This window comes from Peromyscus maniculatus, chromosome 6 (assembly GCF_049852395.1).
Source record: "Peromyscus maniculatus bairdii isolate BWxNUB_F1_BW_parent chromosome 6, HU_Pman_BW_mat_3.1, whole genome shotgun sequence".
Classification (NCBI taxonomy): domain Eukaryota; kingdom Metazoa; phylum Chordata; class Mammalia; order Rodentia; family Cricetidae; genus Peromyscus; species Peromyscus maniculatus.
Window position 1 is genome coordinate 1,949,575 of NC_134857.1, and position 14,739 is coordinate 1,964,313.

The 14,739-nt window shown below is 43.3% G+C and overlaps 1 protein-coding gene across 1 annotated transcript; it reads left to right on the forward strand.

Moving 5' to 3' along the window:
* The first annotated feature begins 1,476 nt into the window (after positions 1–1,476).
* Positions 1,477–10,894, forward strand: Il21 (interleukin 21). Its single transcript, XM_006991822.4, has 5 exons — positions 1,477–1,806; positions 1,913–1,948; positions 6,388–6,543; positions 8,471–8,548; positions 8,627–10,894. Exons 1-5 carry the CDS (start codon positions 1,660–1,662, stop codon positions 8,648–8,650), a joined length of 441 nt encoding a protein of 146 aa, XP_006991884.1. The 5' UTR covers positions 1,477–1,659; the 3' UTR covers positions 8,651–10,894.
* The last annotated feature ends 3,845 nt before the right edge of the window (positions 10,895–14,739 follow it).

A 14,739-nucleotide genomic window follows, 5' to 3' on the forward strand; every position in this document is an offset into this window, starting at 1 on the left:
GGCTCCTGTCTTCCCTTCACCAGAACATGCCCAGGTCATGAGCCAATTCATTGTTAGTCTGGATTTGAACTCGGGAACTATGAAAAGTTCTGCTTTTGAAAATGAACTTTTAATCCCCACATGTGTTCAGGAATGGACATCCATTTAGATGTATAAGGAAAACATGTAGAAAAGACCATGTGGGCAAAGCAATGGGTTGCTTCAAGGGGAGAGCCTTAGTCCTTATTGGTTAATAAGTTTACACGGGAACTTCCCTTATGGAATTTAATGATTACAGGAAGTACCTCTACATCATACTGTAAGAATGCTCATATCTTGCATAAGATCATAGCTTGAATAGGTATTCTATGATAAAAACTTCACAGTCCAACCTTCAGAGTAAATCAGATACAAACTCTATGGTGGCAGCATAACATTCTGGAATACAGGATGGTTGTAAGCATGTGAAAAAATAGATAAACAAACAGATAAGTCAAAATCTATAGTCAAGAGGATTATTTGTAAGACATACCTGACCGTGGCTTAAATATCTGTTGAGCTACAGTATTATACTCAACTTTTTCCAAAGGGTGAAGGGTCATAGGACAAGAAATACAGAAGAGGCAGATGGCGAAAATTGCTTCTGGTCTCTGAGAGTTTTATCAGCCTCTACCTGGTCACAAATGCACTTAGAAGCATGTTGCTTAGACCCTGGAGACAATGTCCAGCAGAAATACTTTTGCTCTTGGTGTTTGAAGTTTTTTTTTAACTTGGACAGAAAGGAGCATTTGCTCTGTTCATGTATTTAACTGATGGGTTAAATACAAGCAGTAGACACCACAGAATTTGTGGGTCCTTATTTTAATGAAGATAGAATAAGGTCTTGATGGAGCGTGCACTGTCTACAGAGTTCATCAAAGCAGTTTATTATATTTACAAACCAGATTATTACACAAAGTGTCTGGAAGCACCATTAGTGCTGTCTAAAGATGCATTGGTGAAAATTGGAAGCAAATCCTATTTTAACATTCTGAAACCTGATAATAGTCTTGCTAGTTAGGAAACTACCTTATCGCAATTTTCCTAAAAGTTAACCTAGTCCGGTTTTGCAATGGAGTACAGGATGGTTCAGTCGAGAGGTATAGTCATTACCCTATGAAAAGTTCCTGCAACAAAGGACATACCAGCTCTTTACTCATTGTAGAAGTGTCTTTATGACTGTCAGACAGACCAGGTAAGGTGCCAGGGATCAAAGTGTTTGTGTTTACTTCTCTGAAACCTGGTGGTGCCTCCTGTGTGCCACACATACACACACACACACACACACACACACACACACACACACACACACACACACACACACTTCTTGGTGAGTGCTGAAAACTGGAATTCACCCATGTCTCTCTTTTTCCTGTCTAAGATGCAGATGGGGCACATTCTGTGGACTCTGTCCATCCCTGCCCCCACACGCACACGTATGCCTAGCCAATGGAAAAGAAAAACGACTTACTCACAGTCATCCACTGTACGAAGATTTCCAGCTGCAATGGGAGGGCTTTGCCTCTCCTTGAAGGATGAATAAATAGGTAGCTGAAGAGACAACCTGTCCACAGTCAGGCTGAAGTGAAAACCAGACCCAGGTCCTGCTCATCTGGTAGTTGGAGACCCAGTTCTGGTGGCATGGAGAGGACCCTTATCTGTCTGATAGTCATCTTCTTGGGGACAGTGGCCCATAAAACAAGCCCCCAAAGGCCAGATCGCCTCCTGATTAGACTTCGTCACCTTGTAGACAATGTTGAACAGCTGAAAATTTATGTGAATGACTTGGTAAGGCCATCTTTGCACAATGAAATTTAAATAATATTTTTCAACTAATGTGAAAGGAATCTTTTGACTTATATCACTAACTCAGAACTAATTCTCTTTTGGCTAGGATCCTGAACTTCTGCCAGCTCCACAAGATGTAAAGGTAAGATCAGCTGAATTGATTTCTGAAAATGTACTTTATGTAAACTTCAAAGTCTAACAAAGCTCTAAAATGATGATTTAGGTGTATGCTTCTTTTCAATGACTTTGGGAATTAATAATTGGTAAAATATTCATTTTCATTTTGTCTATGTAACCAAAAGTTTACTAGCAAACTAAATAATGACATATCATATTATATCCTTATAAAATGCATGTTTACTCTTTAGAGCCTCTAAGAATACTAAGAGTCATTACTAAGACAAATCAACAAGGATATAAATCTGTGCTGGGATCAGTTTCTGAATGAGAAATAGATAATCACATTTTCAGGGCCTTAGGCATGAAAGCTCTCTAAGTTTCTTTGTAATCTTATTGAAGATAAGAGGTAATATTTGAATTTTAAAAGCAAATCTTTAAAAAGAAAGAGAGAAGTAGATTGTAAGGAAGGCACAGAGTATGGAAATCAAAAGTCTCTGAGTGTAATTCCCATGTACCTTGGCCTCAGTGAGTCCTCTTGTCTTTGGCCTTTGGCGAGGTCTTTCAAAAGGGTCATTTTCAACAGATGCACATTCCAACTCCTGCACCATTCACAGCCGAGTCCCGTGGAGGAGAGGCTTGGCATGCAGTGCAGAGGGGCTTCTGCCAGGCTTTCTTTCCCCCAAGAACTTCTTTGATCTGGTCTTCTGCTTGGCACCTTAACATTGTGAATGAAACTGGGGAAGTGCTCACACTGCTAGACCTTTAATTGCGTGAATTAGGAAAACCAGGAAAGTGTTACCAGTAATTAGGGCACCACACAGATACATTCAAAGAAAAGAATTATGGTAAATGACAGTGTTAAAGTTTAGAAAGTGAATGAGTCACAGCTTCTGCTCTGCTCCGCAGTTCACTCTCTAGTTCTAGCTCTGAACATGACCACTCTTGTGTTTACTAGATCCTTCCTAATAGACAGCCGCTAAAATGAAAGTAGCACATTCAATTTATTGAAAGGACATTTTCAATAAGCAAGAATATTTTTTAACATGTCTATTTCTCAGCATCTTACACACTGTGTTGATTGCTGTGGGTGAAGTTCTTTCCGGGGTTTCCTACCTACAGTCTATACTTTGCAAAGTAAAAAATAGGAAAATCCCTCGTTTTCAGCGGGTTGAGCCAATGACTACTTCTTATATATGCTTTTTATTGAAAGATGTCGTTTTAAGTCTGAATTTCCCAGTAGCCACCTTAATGTTTATCCCGTTACATTGCTATACACATTACTTATACAAGTTGACTGTATATCTGTGATTGTGTACACCCATACATCTTGTCCACCTGCCCTCTGTCCTCTCCCTCTGCCCCCTTCCCAGTCTCTAGGGATCCATCTTCTCCTGCAGGATGTTTCAAAATCTTACATCTCCATGAGACTGTGTCTCAGTGAACTGACATCTTCCTGACGATCTGATCAGGCAGTGCTATCTACGAAGCCATGAGCACAGCTCTAACTGACATCTCCGAGCTCTGCTGGCAGGCAAACTCAGGACCATTTGAGGAAGAGGAAGGCAGTAAGGGCCACAGGAGCTGTAGATCAGGTTTTCAGCGCTAGATCCAAAGCAGGGTCTGTAACAAATTCCACAAAGCTACTGAGGTCTGTAATGGACACCCCCTCTTCTGCATTTCCTGGTCTCATCTCTCCAGGGGTTTGCCTCCCCTCCCTAGGGAGGCACTTGACAGTATGTGGGGAAACTTTGGTCGGCACCATTGGGAATGAGGGTGAGTGTGCTACTGGCATCTGGCTGTTAGAGGCCAGGGATGCTAGTGAATGCTCTAGACTGTAGAATGGATCTGACAGCAAAGTCACCCAGTGCCTCAGTCACGGTCTGTTGGGAAGCTTCCGTCTGTGAGTGATGTGACAAAGGTAAGTCGCCTAACACAGCCGGTGAGACACTCCACACTGACAGGCAATGTCTTTCCTTCCAAAGGATGAAAATACAACCAGGTCAGAAACAGGTTTAAGGAATTCATCTTGTTTTTTCAGATATCCAGTTGCAGAACTAGCAAGGCAGGTGTGCCTTTTATGAGAATCTCTTTTCTGGCTGAAGAGAGAGCTGGCTTTTTAACTCCTCCCTTTGGCTTCTTTGCTGTGCCATCCATGCAGAAGCCATGCACATCTAGAAAATGCCTCACATTCTCCAGCGAGGCCCAGCTGAGGAAGCAGCCAGGAGCACCTGGCTTCGTCATCCTCTAACTCTGAGCCTCCTGGGAGCCCGGAGGCTCGATCCCCTCCATGTTCCCACTCAGCCCTGCATCCCTCAGGCAGGGCCTGCTTCCTCATCACTTTTCTGCCTTTGCTGTGCACTAAAGTCCAACCTGAAGATCCTTGTTCCGGATCACACATTTCCAGAGACAGGCTGCTTCCTGTAGGACAAAAACCGAACCAAGGCCAGTGTCTGTCAGTGGTGGACAGGGAAGGATGGGGACAGTGGTGCGTCCACATCCTGATGTCATATCTCTCTTCTAGTCTGGATGTGAAGCTTTGATGGCTGGGCCTGACCCTTCCTGACAGGATAGTCTCAGGGAGGTGGCTTTTAGGACGCCTCCCCAAGCTTCTTTGGAACCTAATTTTCTTTCAGTGTACAAATGAAAATGTTAACTCAGCAAAATGAACCTCTGTGAGAAATGCTGGTTTCTCAGATCATCACGGATGAAGCAGTTAGCGTTTTCAGTTTCAGCTGGAAAATTTACCTCTTTAAATATGAATATTATTTTTTTCCAGTAAGTTAAGCCGGTTGTGGTCAAAAAGAAGAGAAAAGAAAAAACTTCAACAAACATGAACATGTGGTTTTCAAGGAAAAAAAAGTGCTATAATTAACATTTATAAATAGTTTCTATTAAATAAGCATTTTGGCAAACATGGGAAGGCCGGCACCTCGCACTGGTGGCAGGCAAGCCACCCTGATAGAAGGAACTAGATAAGGCTTGCTGCGCTTGCGGCTACCTATGCAAAGCGAGGCTGATGGACTTGTGTTATTAGTCAACATTCACATCGGGCAAGTGTACGCGCTGGAAAATGCAAAGCAGGCTGCTCTTTCAGCTGATTGTCCCTGAGAAGGTTCAGGCAGCGTCGCTGGGAAGGAGGGAGGCCTTTGGTTGGAAGCTGGTGCCTTCTGTGCACACCAGTGAAATGAAGATGTGGCAATTCCGGGGGGAGAATAACAGCACACAGACATTTGCTAAAGGAAAGGGCGATGTGGGTGAAAGCCACCCAGACAGGAGCTCTGGGATGAGTGAAGCGTTGCAGGTGTTGCCCTTCCAGAGCCGAGGCTTTGGCTCCATAGAGAAGCAGCACTTGCCTGGTGTGTCCTTCCAGCGCATTCCATTGCTAAGAGTTGGGCTTCTCCGCTGCCCGGTAGTTATGTGGCCAAACCAAAGGGAAGGCTTTGCTTCTCATTCCCTCCACTTTCCCAGTCTCTGTGACGCACTCTGCTAAAGAGGCCGTCCTTCCGCTGGCTAAGCAAGTCTTACCTTCTGGATTTTGACTCTTGATTCATGGGAAACCCTGCCCTATCCAGACAAGGATGTGACTGGGGCTTCACAAAATGTTTGATGGCCTGAGCAGGTGCAATGACTCTCAGATCGAGCTACTGCCGTGGTCTGAACTCACTCACCTCATTGATCGATTCCACAAACAGTAACTGAGCACTTGCTGATGACAGGCTGTGACAGGCACAGACTAGAACCCTGCTCCAGGCATATCACCCATGAGACTCCTGAGTGCATGGTGGACAGATGTGGCAACAAGTGGAACAGATCTGTTAGATCGCTTTCCCAGAGTTGCCACTGCTCACAATTTACAGCCTCAGAATTCAGCAACTGTGCTCTTACACTAAATTCTCTGTCACAGAAAGGCTGGTCTGTTAGCTCAGTGGTAGACTGCTTTCCTAGTATATGTATGGTCCTGGGTTTTCACCTCACACACACACACATACACAAATATGCCTGTGTGCACAGTACACACACACACACACACACACACACACACACACATCCAACCCCACAAAGCTCATGCCCACACCACTTTAACCTCCGAGTGGCATTCAGCATAGTACCAGGCATAGGAAATCGTGAAGGGTGAAGCTCATCTCTGTGCAGCAGGAAGGGGCTCCTTCTTCTTCTCCTAGATACGGAAACTGTCTGAGTGGAACTTCTGTCTTCTGCAGAGTTTAAGTGGAGATATGACCAGACCTAATGCAGCCACTAAAACAAATGCCCAAGACGAGATAATGCAAACAGAAATTGAGGTCTGGAAGGTCATTTTTAACCTTTGGGATAACATTCATTAACATATGCTCATCATCTTTTTCAGGGTATTAACAAATGCTACTTATCTCTTTCAGGACATTGACATATACTAATTATCTCTCTCCGGGTATTAACATATGCTAATTATCTCTCCTTCAGGAGCATTGTGAGCACTCAGCTTTTGCCTGTTTCCAGAAGGCCAAACTCAAGCCAGCAAACACAGGAAGCAATAAGACGATCATCAGTGACTTAGTCACTCAGCTGAGGAGGAGGCTGCCTGCCACCAAGGCTGAGAAAAAGCAGAAGAGCTTAGTTGTAAGATTGCCTTTTGTTATCTCTCTTGTTTGCAGTATATTACCTATCTTACTTTTACTTGAGTACTGTAACATATTGTGCTTTACAAACACACACAGCTAGACACCTCCCCCCCCCCCCCCCCCCGTGCCTTCTTGAAGAGTTAGTCCACATCGTACAAGGTACATTTTGAGAAATGGTGTCACCTCTCAGGTCTTCCCATTCTGTCTAGAAACCCAACTTGAACTGGCTACCACCCTGGCAGTCTGTTAATGGAAGCTTCCAGAGTGAAGAAGCCATTCGGAAGAGAATCTAATTGTTAGAAGTGAATGTTTTCCATTCATTCATGTGCTGGAGTTACTCTTGTCATTGTTATGGGGGAATAGATCCCAATTCTCCAACAAGAAAAGAGATAACCTATAAGATGCCAAGATTAGAATATTACTGTCCTAGAAAAAGCAGAGTTAATATTGAATTTAAGGGGAACGACCTTTTATGAGGCTGGAAAACTTCCAGGTTCCTTCTTTGGGACTCTGAATTTTTCTTGAATATCTTCTCTTTGACCAACTCACTTGCAATTCAGAGACTCAAGAATTGAGTAACTCAAGCATTAACCAAAACCAGCAGAGATAACAAAAAGGAGTTGCTCTGTTTTGTTTGCCAGTCTATTCTTCAAGAAATTGTACATGGACTGAAATGAAACAGTAGTTACATTATGAGTGGGGGTCTGGTTTCTTTTGATTGCTCCTCGAGGTTAGTATGTGAAAATGTCCCTCTAAAATGTTCTTCACAAAGAAAGGAACTGCCTGAGATGGTAGTGCATGTCTGTGAGCCCAGTACCCAGGAGGCTGAAGCAGGAGGATTGAGAGTTCCAGGACAGCCTGGGTTATGAGGGTGAAACCCTGTTCAAGAAGCAGGAAGGAAGGAAGGAAGGAAGGAAGGAAGGAAGGAAGGAAGGAAGGAAGGAAGGAAGGAAGGAAGGAAGGAACGAGGGAGGGAGGGAGGGAGGGAGGGAGGGAGGGAGGGAGGGAGGGAGGGAGGGAGGAAGAAACTGAGGAACTGAGCACAGCTCTGAGACTCAGGGCCAGGGACTTAGGAAATGGTGGTGTGTGGTGCAGACGTGGAGCCCAGCTCTCTGGGTTAGGCACCCTCGTTTCTAGGGGAAGAAAGTGAGATCTACTAAAAAGGCCAACTTTCTCCAGGTTTCAAAAACAGCTGTGTCAAGCAGAACATAGCTAGTGTGTTTCCACAGGATGTTCTCATTGTAACAACACGTGACTGAGCAGCTAGAAACGGCCTGCTGTTCTGGTATCAGAACGGGAATAGGCATGAAGCTGAGGAGAAAGGAAGGAGGAGGGAAAGAGGAGGGCGAGAAGGAAGGAGGAGAGCAAGCAACACTCATAAAAAGTTGTTCTACCTGATAAACTTGATAACTTCTAGGAATGTATCAAATCAAACAGATACATATGAAATATTATCTGCAGAGATGTTCTCTGTAGATTTGCCCATAAGGGGAAAGCTAGACGCCACTTCTGTATCCAAAAATAATGAGAGCACCATTCTGTGTTGGAGAATAAAGCGACTGCCATATGTCCTGTACTGAAAGCATAGCTAATACCTAGGAAATACCTGTAACTGGCTAAATAAAAAATTAATAGAAATAACGACAAATAGCTTGTATCAACCAGTATAACAAGAATGCAAATAAAACAGAATAAAAGGAGCAAAAAGACACCACCATATTTTAAACACCAAAACATTGTGGAGTCGTCTCTGAGGATGAAATCACAAATGGATTCCAGAACAATTTTACACATTTTCCCTAATGCTTGTTAATGGTCATGACTTATGTTTTCAATAGAAGAAATATGCTTTACATAAATATTTTACAACATAGAATTTTTTTAAAGAACGTAACCTTTTATTTGCTTATTTATTTGATTTCCAGAAATGTCCATCCTGTGATTCTTATGAGAAAAAAGCACCCAAAGAATTCCTAGAAAGACTAAAATGGCTCCTTCAAAAGGTATGTGCCTTAAATGTGTTTATTTATCTCCTCCATTGTCTCTTGTGCCTGGTGACTCACGGACCATTGTTTCCACAGATGATTCATCAGCATCTTTCCTAGAACACACAGGACCTGAAGATTCCCAAGGACCCGAGGAGACACTGCACACTATGGAAACTCACAAACGGGAGTGCCTCTTGCTTCCTGGGATTGTGAATGGAGAAGTACAGTATGTTCCTATAGGAATGACTCAAACACTGCAGGCTAAGATCCATTGCCAAATTACTACACAGACATTGCAGTTCACTGACAGACTCCGGGCTGTCAACTCGGAAAATCTCTCCTCAGAGAGCTCAGCTTCCTGTGTCATGGATTTCTGTGACTTCTCAAGTTATGACGTCTTCATCTTGTTGCCCAACTGTGACATGCTTTGACTGGAAGGGGGAAACTAAAGATTTTAACTAAAAATACAGCTAGAGAAACTGTTGGTCTGCAAGAATAAGACCTTTGTGATCCTAACTGAATGATGTAAGCTGAAAATACAGAAGAGTAAGATGAAATCGGAAATTGAAGTCTTTATTCTCTAAGGAAAATTGTACTTGAAAGCATGTCTGAAGGACTTGCTCCTTCCAATTGAACATCCAGCATACAGATATCTAATCTATTTATGCTACAGGGGAGAGTTTTCCTAGATGTGTACAAGCAAATTTTCTTCTTTATTAGGTCTATCAAGATATTTAAATACAGTAGAATTTAACCTATTTATAGACTTCATTCCTGGTCTTCACTGTCTTTCTAAAGTGGTAATGGCATATTAAGAAGCAGGGTTAACTTCTCCCAATGTCAAGTCTTTTTATAAGCTAATATTTTAAACTTGTGAAGATGGCAACTAAAACCTATGGTAGGGCAAACATCAGCAGAGTCTTCTGGAGCAAATAGAGTTTTAAGGTTTTGTAGCTCTCGTCTCAAAGAGTATGGGTGTGTTGGATCTTCTAATCCAGTCATTAGTGTCCTTTCCTGTGTCCATTCTTTCCTTTCCTCTTTGTACAATGAGACTTCTGAGATAAAGACATTTCAAACATTGAGCATTTAAGACACATTTCGTGCACACTTTTGACAAGTTAAATTTAACCATCTATTTAAGATCAAAATCAGGAGATTAACCAAGAGACCAGAGGTTCTGTCCTGGTTTTAAACAGACATTTACTTAACATTCCAATCTTTTAACCATAGATGGTAAAATAAACAAAGTGTTCTGCATTTGATATAAATTCCAACAGTCTGTTTCAATGTGAGGTGAAAGTCTAGAAAGCTATTTTGCCTGGAATAGCATAATCTCTTCGAGAGTCTCTTCTTGTTAAAATGGATCTGAGAGCCCAAGAACATGTACCGGACTGGGTGTAGGGGCTTTGCTCCGAGGCAGAAATGTCTGTACTGAAAAGTGCTTTTAAAACAAACACAGACTTAGTGTACAGCTCTAACATATAGCTGATTATTTGATTAATTCCCAGCAAAGTGTCATAACCAGAAACAATGTACTCTCTCAAAAGTTTAAAATATATTATTGTAAAGAAATTATGTAAATGTGCAAGTCTTGATGATATTCTATACACATTAGCCCACTGAGTGTTGAATGGTGCTAGCGCAGGTTGTTGGGTTTGAGGGTCAAAGTTGAAGCAAAGACACAATCCTTCAGAAAGAAATGATGGAGAGAGATGGTGTCTACAAGTTTTATTTAGTTGTTTGTTTTCTGGCTTTATAATTGTTGACTTCTTGACACTGTGGTTTTATATTTAAGACAATGTATTTATTTTGGTGTGTTTATTGTTTAAAAATCTGTTCTAGCCTTTTAGATCATTGAGCATGTCTACTCTAGAAGTAAAAATAATTCAGTGGTGCCCAGGCTAAGAGCTTGAATAGTTTGGAAACTCCAGTAAAGGGTCCACCACTAGCCAAGAAAAAGTGATACTTTGAATAAACTAGACGAAGTAGGTCTTGCATAGTGGTACCTCCACTTCTCTGCATCTAAGACTTAGTCCTTGAGAGGGATGTAAGGAAAAACTGTGGACACCATTGTTCACCTGCCGGTGACAAGAAGACAGACCTGACATGCTGTTGGCCATGAAATGTGGCCACTTGCTTAAGCCCTTTTGGTTTTCATTTCCTTGTTTGTACAATGGGGTGCTGGGCTTTCCTACATCTATTCTGTATTTTTGTTTTTTGAGCTTTGTATGTCTGAGTTTCAATGACCTGGGTACTCTTATAGGAACACCTGACCACACTTCTTAGTTAAATGTCATCCAAGTGCGATATTCAGTTGCTCAATAAGGAAGGAAGGAAGGAAGGAAGGAAGGAAGGAAGGAAGGAAGGAAGGAAGGAAGGAAGGAAGGGTAGGTCATGAGAGTTCAGATAAAATTAGTTATGACCGTTAATATTTTAGCTGAAAGTGTCTTCTTTGTACTTGTGAATAAACTCATAGCATTATTAATCTACATTATTGCTCTGTTTTATTTACAGTTACACCTGAGAATTTACTTTTAATATGAATGATGTACTTTATAACTTAATGATTATTTATTATGTATTTGGTTTTGAATGTTTATGTTCATGGCTTCTTATTTAAGACTTGATCATATTAAATACTACCCAGTCAGTACAACTGTCTGTTGTGATTCTCTGAAAATCCTTAATCCAACCATCCCGGCAGAAAAGGTGAGCATGCAGTTTTTATATGGCTGTGATAAAGATGATGTTTTCTTCTTATCCACTGCCACCAAAATAAAACTGTCCCCAGTTCTAGCTCAAAGGTCCCATTTCCTTTGCAGACTCCCTCTGAATGCCCAGCAGGTTTGGAAGGGGTTGAGAATTGCCTGCCTCTGCCATCACACCTGTGCTCCATGCAGATAACACTCCTGGGTTCATGTTGGTCCCACTGGCTTTCTGTCCCTTGTTCTCAGTGTCCCTTGTCTGTGGGTCACTATGCTGCGGTCACCAAGGACTTAGCTATGTTCCTTGCTAAGGTGACCTCGGTGAGGAGGGCTCTCATTGGGAAACTCCCCAGAACCCTGAATGTCTGTCTGAGTGCTTGTGCTTTTCAAGTGGCTTGTGACCCACTGTCACTCTCGGCGGCGACCCTGAATCCTTCTCCCCTGGAACTATTGCACGTGTAAAGCACCACCTGCTAGTCAAGCAGCTTGAGAAACGTCCTGTTCCCTCTGCTCCTATACCCAAAGCCAGGCCTCCTCTCTTCCCCCGTCTCTCAGCACTTTTCCTCATTCCTGCAGCCCTGGCTGCTGCTGAGTCCGGAGCTCCAGGCCCGACAGCACATGGTCTCTCCTCCATTCCTGTATCCCTGGCTGCTGCTGAGTCCGGAGCTCCAGGCCTGGAAGCACATGGTCCCTCCTCCTGCTTGAGAACCTGCCCACGAAGTCGCCACCTATCTGTCTCATCCTTGCTGTTCTGCTTCAGATTCAAACACTGACTCATTTTCAACATCCCCCATAGCTATTGGAGCCACATTCTCTCTCCAGCTTCACCAGCATCAGCTCTTGCCTTGAGGCCACCCAGAACTCTCACTTGGATGGTTGTAGAGCCTTCCTAAGCAATTTCTCTGCTTCTGTCCTTTCCCTTCACTAAAATCTATGTGTAACAAAGCGACTCATACAGCCCCTTTAAAACCCAATCTCAGGGGCCCAGGAGATGCCTCAGTGGGTACAGGCACTTGCTGCCAAGCTGGTGACCTGAGTTTGACTCCTGGGACCCACACATGGTAGAAGGAGAGAAATGACTCCTGAAAGTTGTCTTCTGACCCTCCACATGTACACTGCGGTGCACAGGCATATAGAAAAAAAAATCACAATCCGTCACTCCTCAACTCAAAGATCCCGATGGTTCCCATGCCGCCTAGGGCTACTTGGTTGCCCTGCATCTTTACACCCCATTTTACTTCCCAATGGACTCCAGGCACACTGCTATTCTTTCTCCAACATCCCAGGGGAACTTCATCTAAGGTATTTGCACTTTAAAAATTTGGGGTTTTCTTTCTGGCGACAGGGCCTTACTCTGTAGCCCAGGATGGCCAGGTACTCAGTACGCAGCTCATGCTGTCTTCAAACTCATGGCAATCTTCCAGACTCAGCCTCTCAAGTGTTGGGATTACAAATTTTTTTTTCTAAAGAAAAGTTTTGGATTTATAATGTGCAGAGTTCTTTTATGTTAGATAAAGCAATTTAATGTTTTCTAATCATTTGATCAAAACTGCTTGACATATCAGAAAAATGACTCTATTTGGGTCTTAAAATTTTCATAAATCAGAGAGAGAGAGAGAGAGAGAGAGATAGAGAGAGAGAGAGAGAGAGAGAGAGAGAGAGAGAGAGAGAGAGAGAGAGAGAGCGCATCTATATATCTGTCTGTCTATCTGTCTGGTTCCTCTGAAGAACTAGGAAGCAGCAATTCTTGAGGGAAGGGAGTGTGAGTACAGAGCTGACTAGCCAGTGCACAGTCACAGCTGGTGAAGCCGCAGATCGCCCTGACTCTGCACGGATCCTGAGGGGTGTCTACTCCCCTGACAGCCAGTCATGCCTGCTGAATTTCAGGTGTGGTGAGAGCACTCCAGTGTCAGAGAATAGTCTTCTGAATTCCCTAAGTCTGAGATGTCAGCACACAGAACTGACATCAGCTTTCACTGCTAAGGCCACAGTGATTTTTTTTTCTCAGTTTATTTTTCAAATAAACTTTAAAATAGACTTTTCAAATAAGCATAAGAGTAGGGAAGAGATTGATTTTATAATCATCATGGGAGGCCTTTCAGTAATGGAAGGGTATGTCTGGCCTCTGGAACGATGTGTAATTTGTGTATCTATTATGTTTTATCTAGATAATGCCCTTCTTCGTCACAATTTGATTCTCTTTAAGCTTACTTAACCTAAAGGAGCCCAACTTCTAGAGATATATTTGCACCCTAAAGAGAGAATTCTCAGTAATAGAATCTGACACTACTAACGTGCACCCCAAGTCCTTCACACCCAGGGGTCCTCCCTCCTCCTTTCTAACCCACCCTGCCGGCCACAGACACAACTCCCAGGCTGCATACAGATTGGCCCCCACACAAGCGCTCATGTTCTTGGAAGTCAGTGGTTTCTAGGCTTCCAGTCATCCTCTCCCTTTCTTGTTTGACTCACTTGAGGCCAGTCATTGCTTGGTGGAGGCCTGGGGGAAACATGAATGGAGTTAACACATTAACGTCTGCTGGTTGATGAAGCCATCCTGACGAGAGAGAAGAGACGGAAGCGCCAGTCATTTAACAAGCTTTTATCCGTCATCAGTCACTTTAGGACAAAGCCGTGTTGTGAAGCTTCTCCCACTTCAAGCCAGAGAGCTCGGTGTGCTGGAGAAGCTGTGACCACGACGCATTCATGGCGTCTCACAGGGATGCATGGCGACGTTTGCCTCTGCTACTGAGGACACCTTTGCTGATTCCTCCCAAGAGCGGGCATTGGTCCTCCACACTGAGACTATGCTGCCACCTGTCGGGAGGATGCAAACACTTCAAGTGCCCAGGTTCCAACCTTGTCACCCCACACCTGCAAAAAGCTTATAGTCTTGGAGATACTTCCTGCTGTTCAAGCTGCTTCGGGGCCAGGAAAGGGGTGTGGGAGAAGGCTGGCATGCTGGCTCAGTTGGTAAAGTTCCTTTTGTGCAAGCATAAAGACCAGAGTTTGATCCCCAGAACTCACATTTATTTTTTTAAGGCTTCTGTTTGTAATCCCAGTACTAGGGAGCAAACACAGGGATCCCAGGAGCTGACTGTCCAGCCAATCTGTGAAGCCAAATTGTTGTGTCCAGGTCTAGCACTTGTCTCAAAAATCAAGGTTCATGCTGAGCTGAGGATTGACACTTAAGTGTGTCCTCTGACCTCCATGTGGATGCATGTGCATGTGTCCCACACATATGCACAAGTGTACACACACATGTGCTTTTGTACACACACACACATGCTTCTGCACACAGGTAATTCTGTATATACACACATGCTTCTATATATATACATGTACTTCTGCACATACAAACGCATGTTTGCACACATGGACATGCTTCCGCACACACATGCATATACACTCACACACACATAACCCTAAATAAGTCCGTGTGAAGAGGGAGACACAGGTGTGGAGGATACTGCTGTCATGCAACATGTGAGCTCTGTGTGA

Bases quoted from the DNA above. Each gene is read 5' to 3' on its own strand.
- Il21 (XM_006991822.4), top strand. From the start codon at position 1,660: ATGGAGAGGACCCTTATCTGTCTGATAGTCATCTTCTTGGGGACAGTG. The intron at 1,949-6,387 runs GTAAGATCAGCT...TCTCTCCTTCAG, and splicing joins CAGCTCCACAAGATGTAAAG to GAGCATTGTGAGCACTCAGC. The intron at 8,549-8,626 runs GTATGTGCCTTA...TTGTTTCCACAG, and splicing joins TAAAATGGCTCCTTCAAAAG to ATGATTCATCAGCATCTTTC.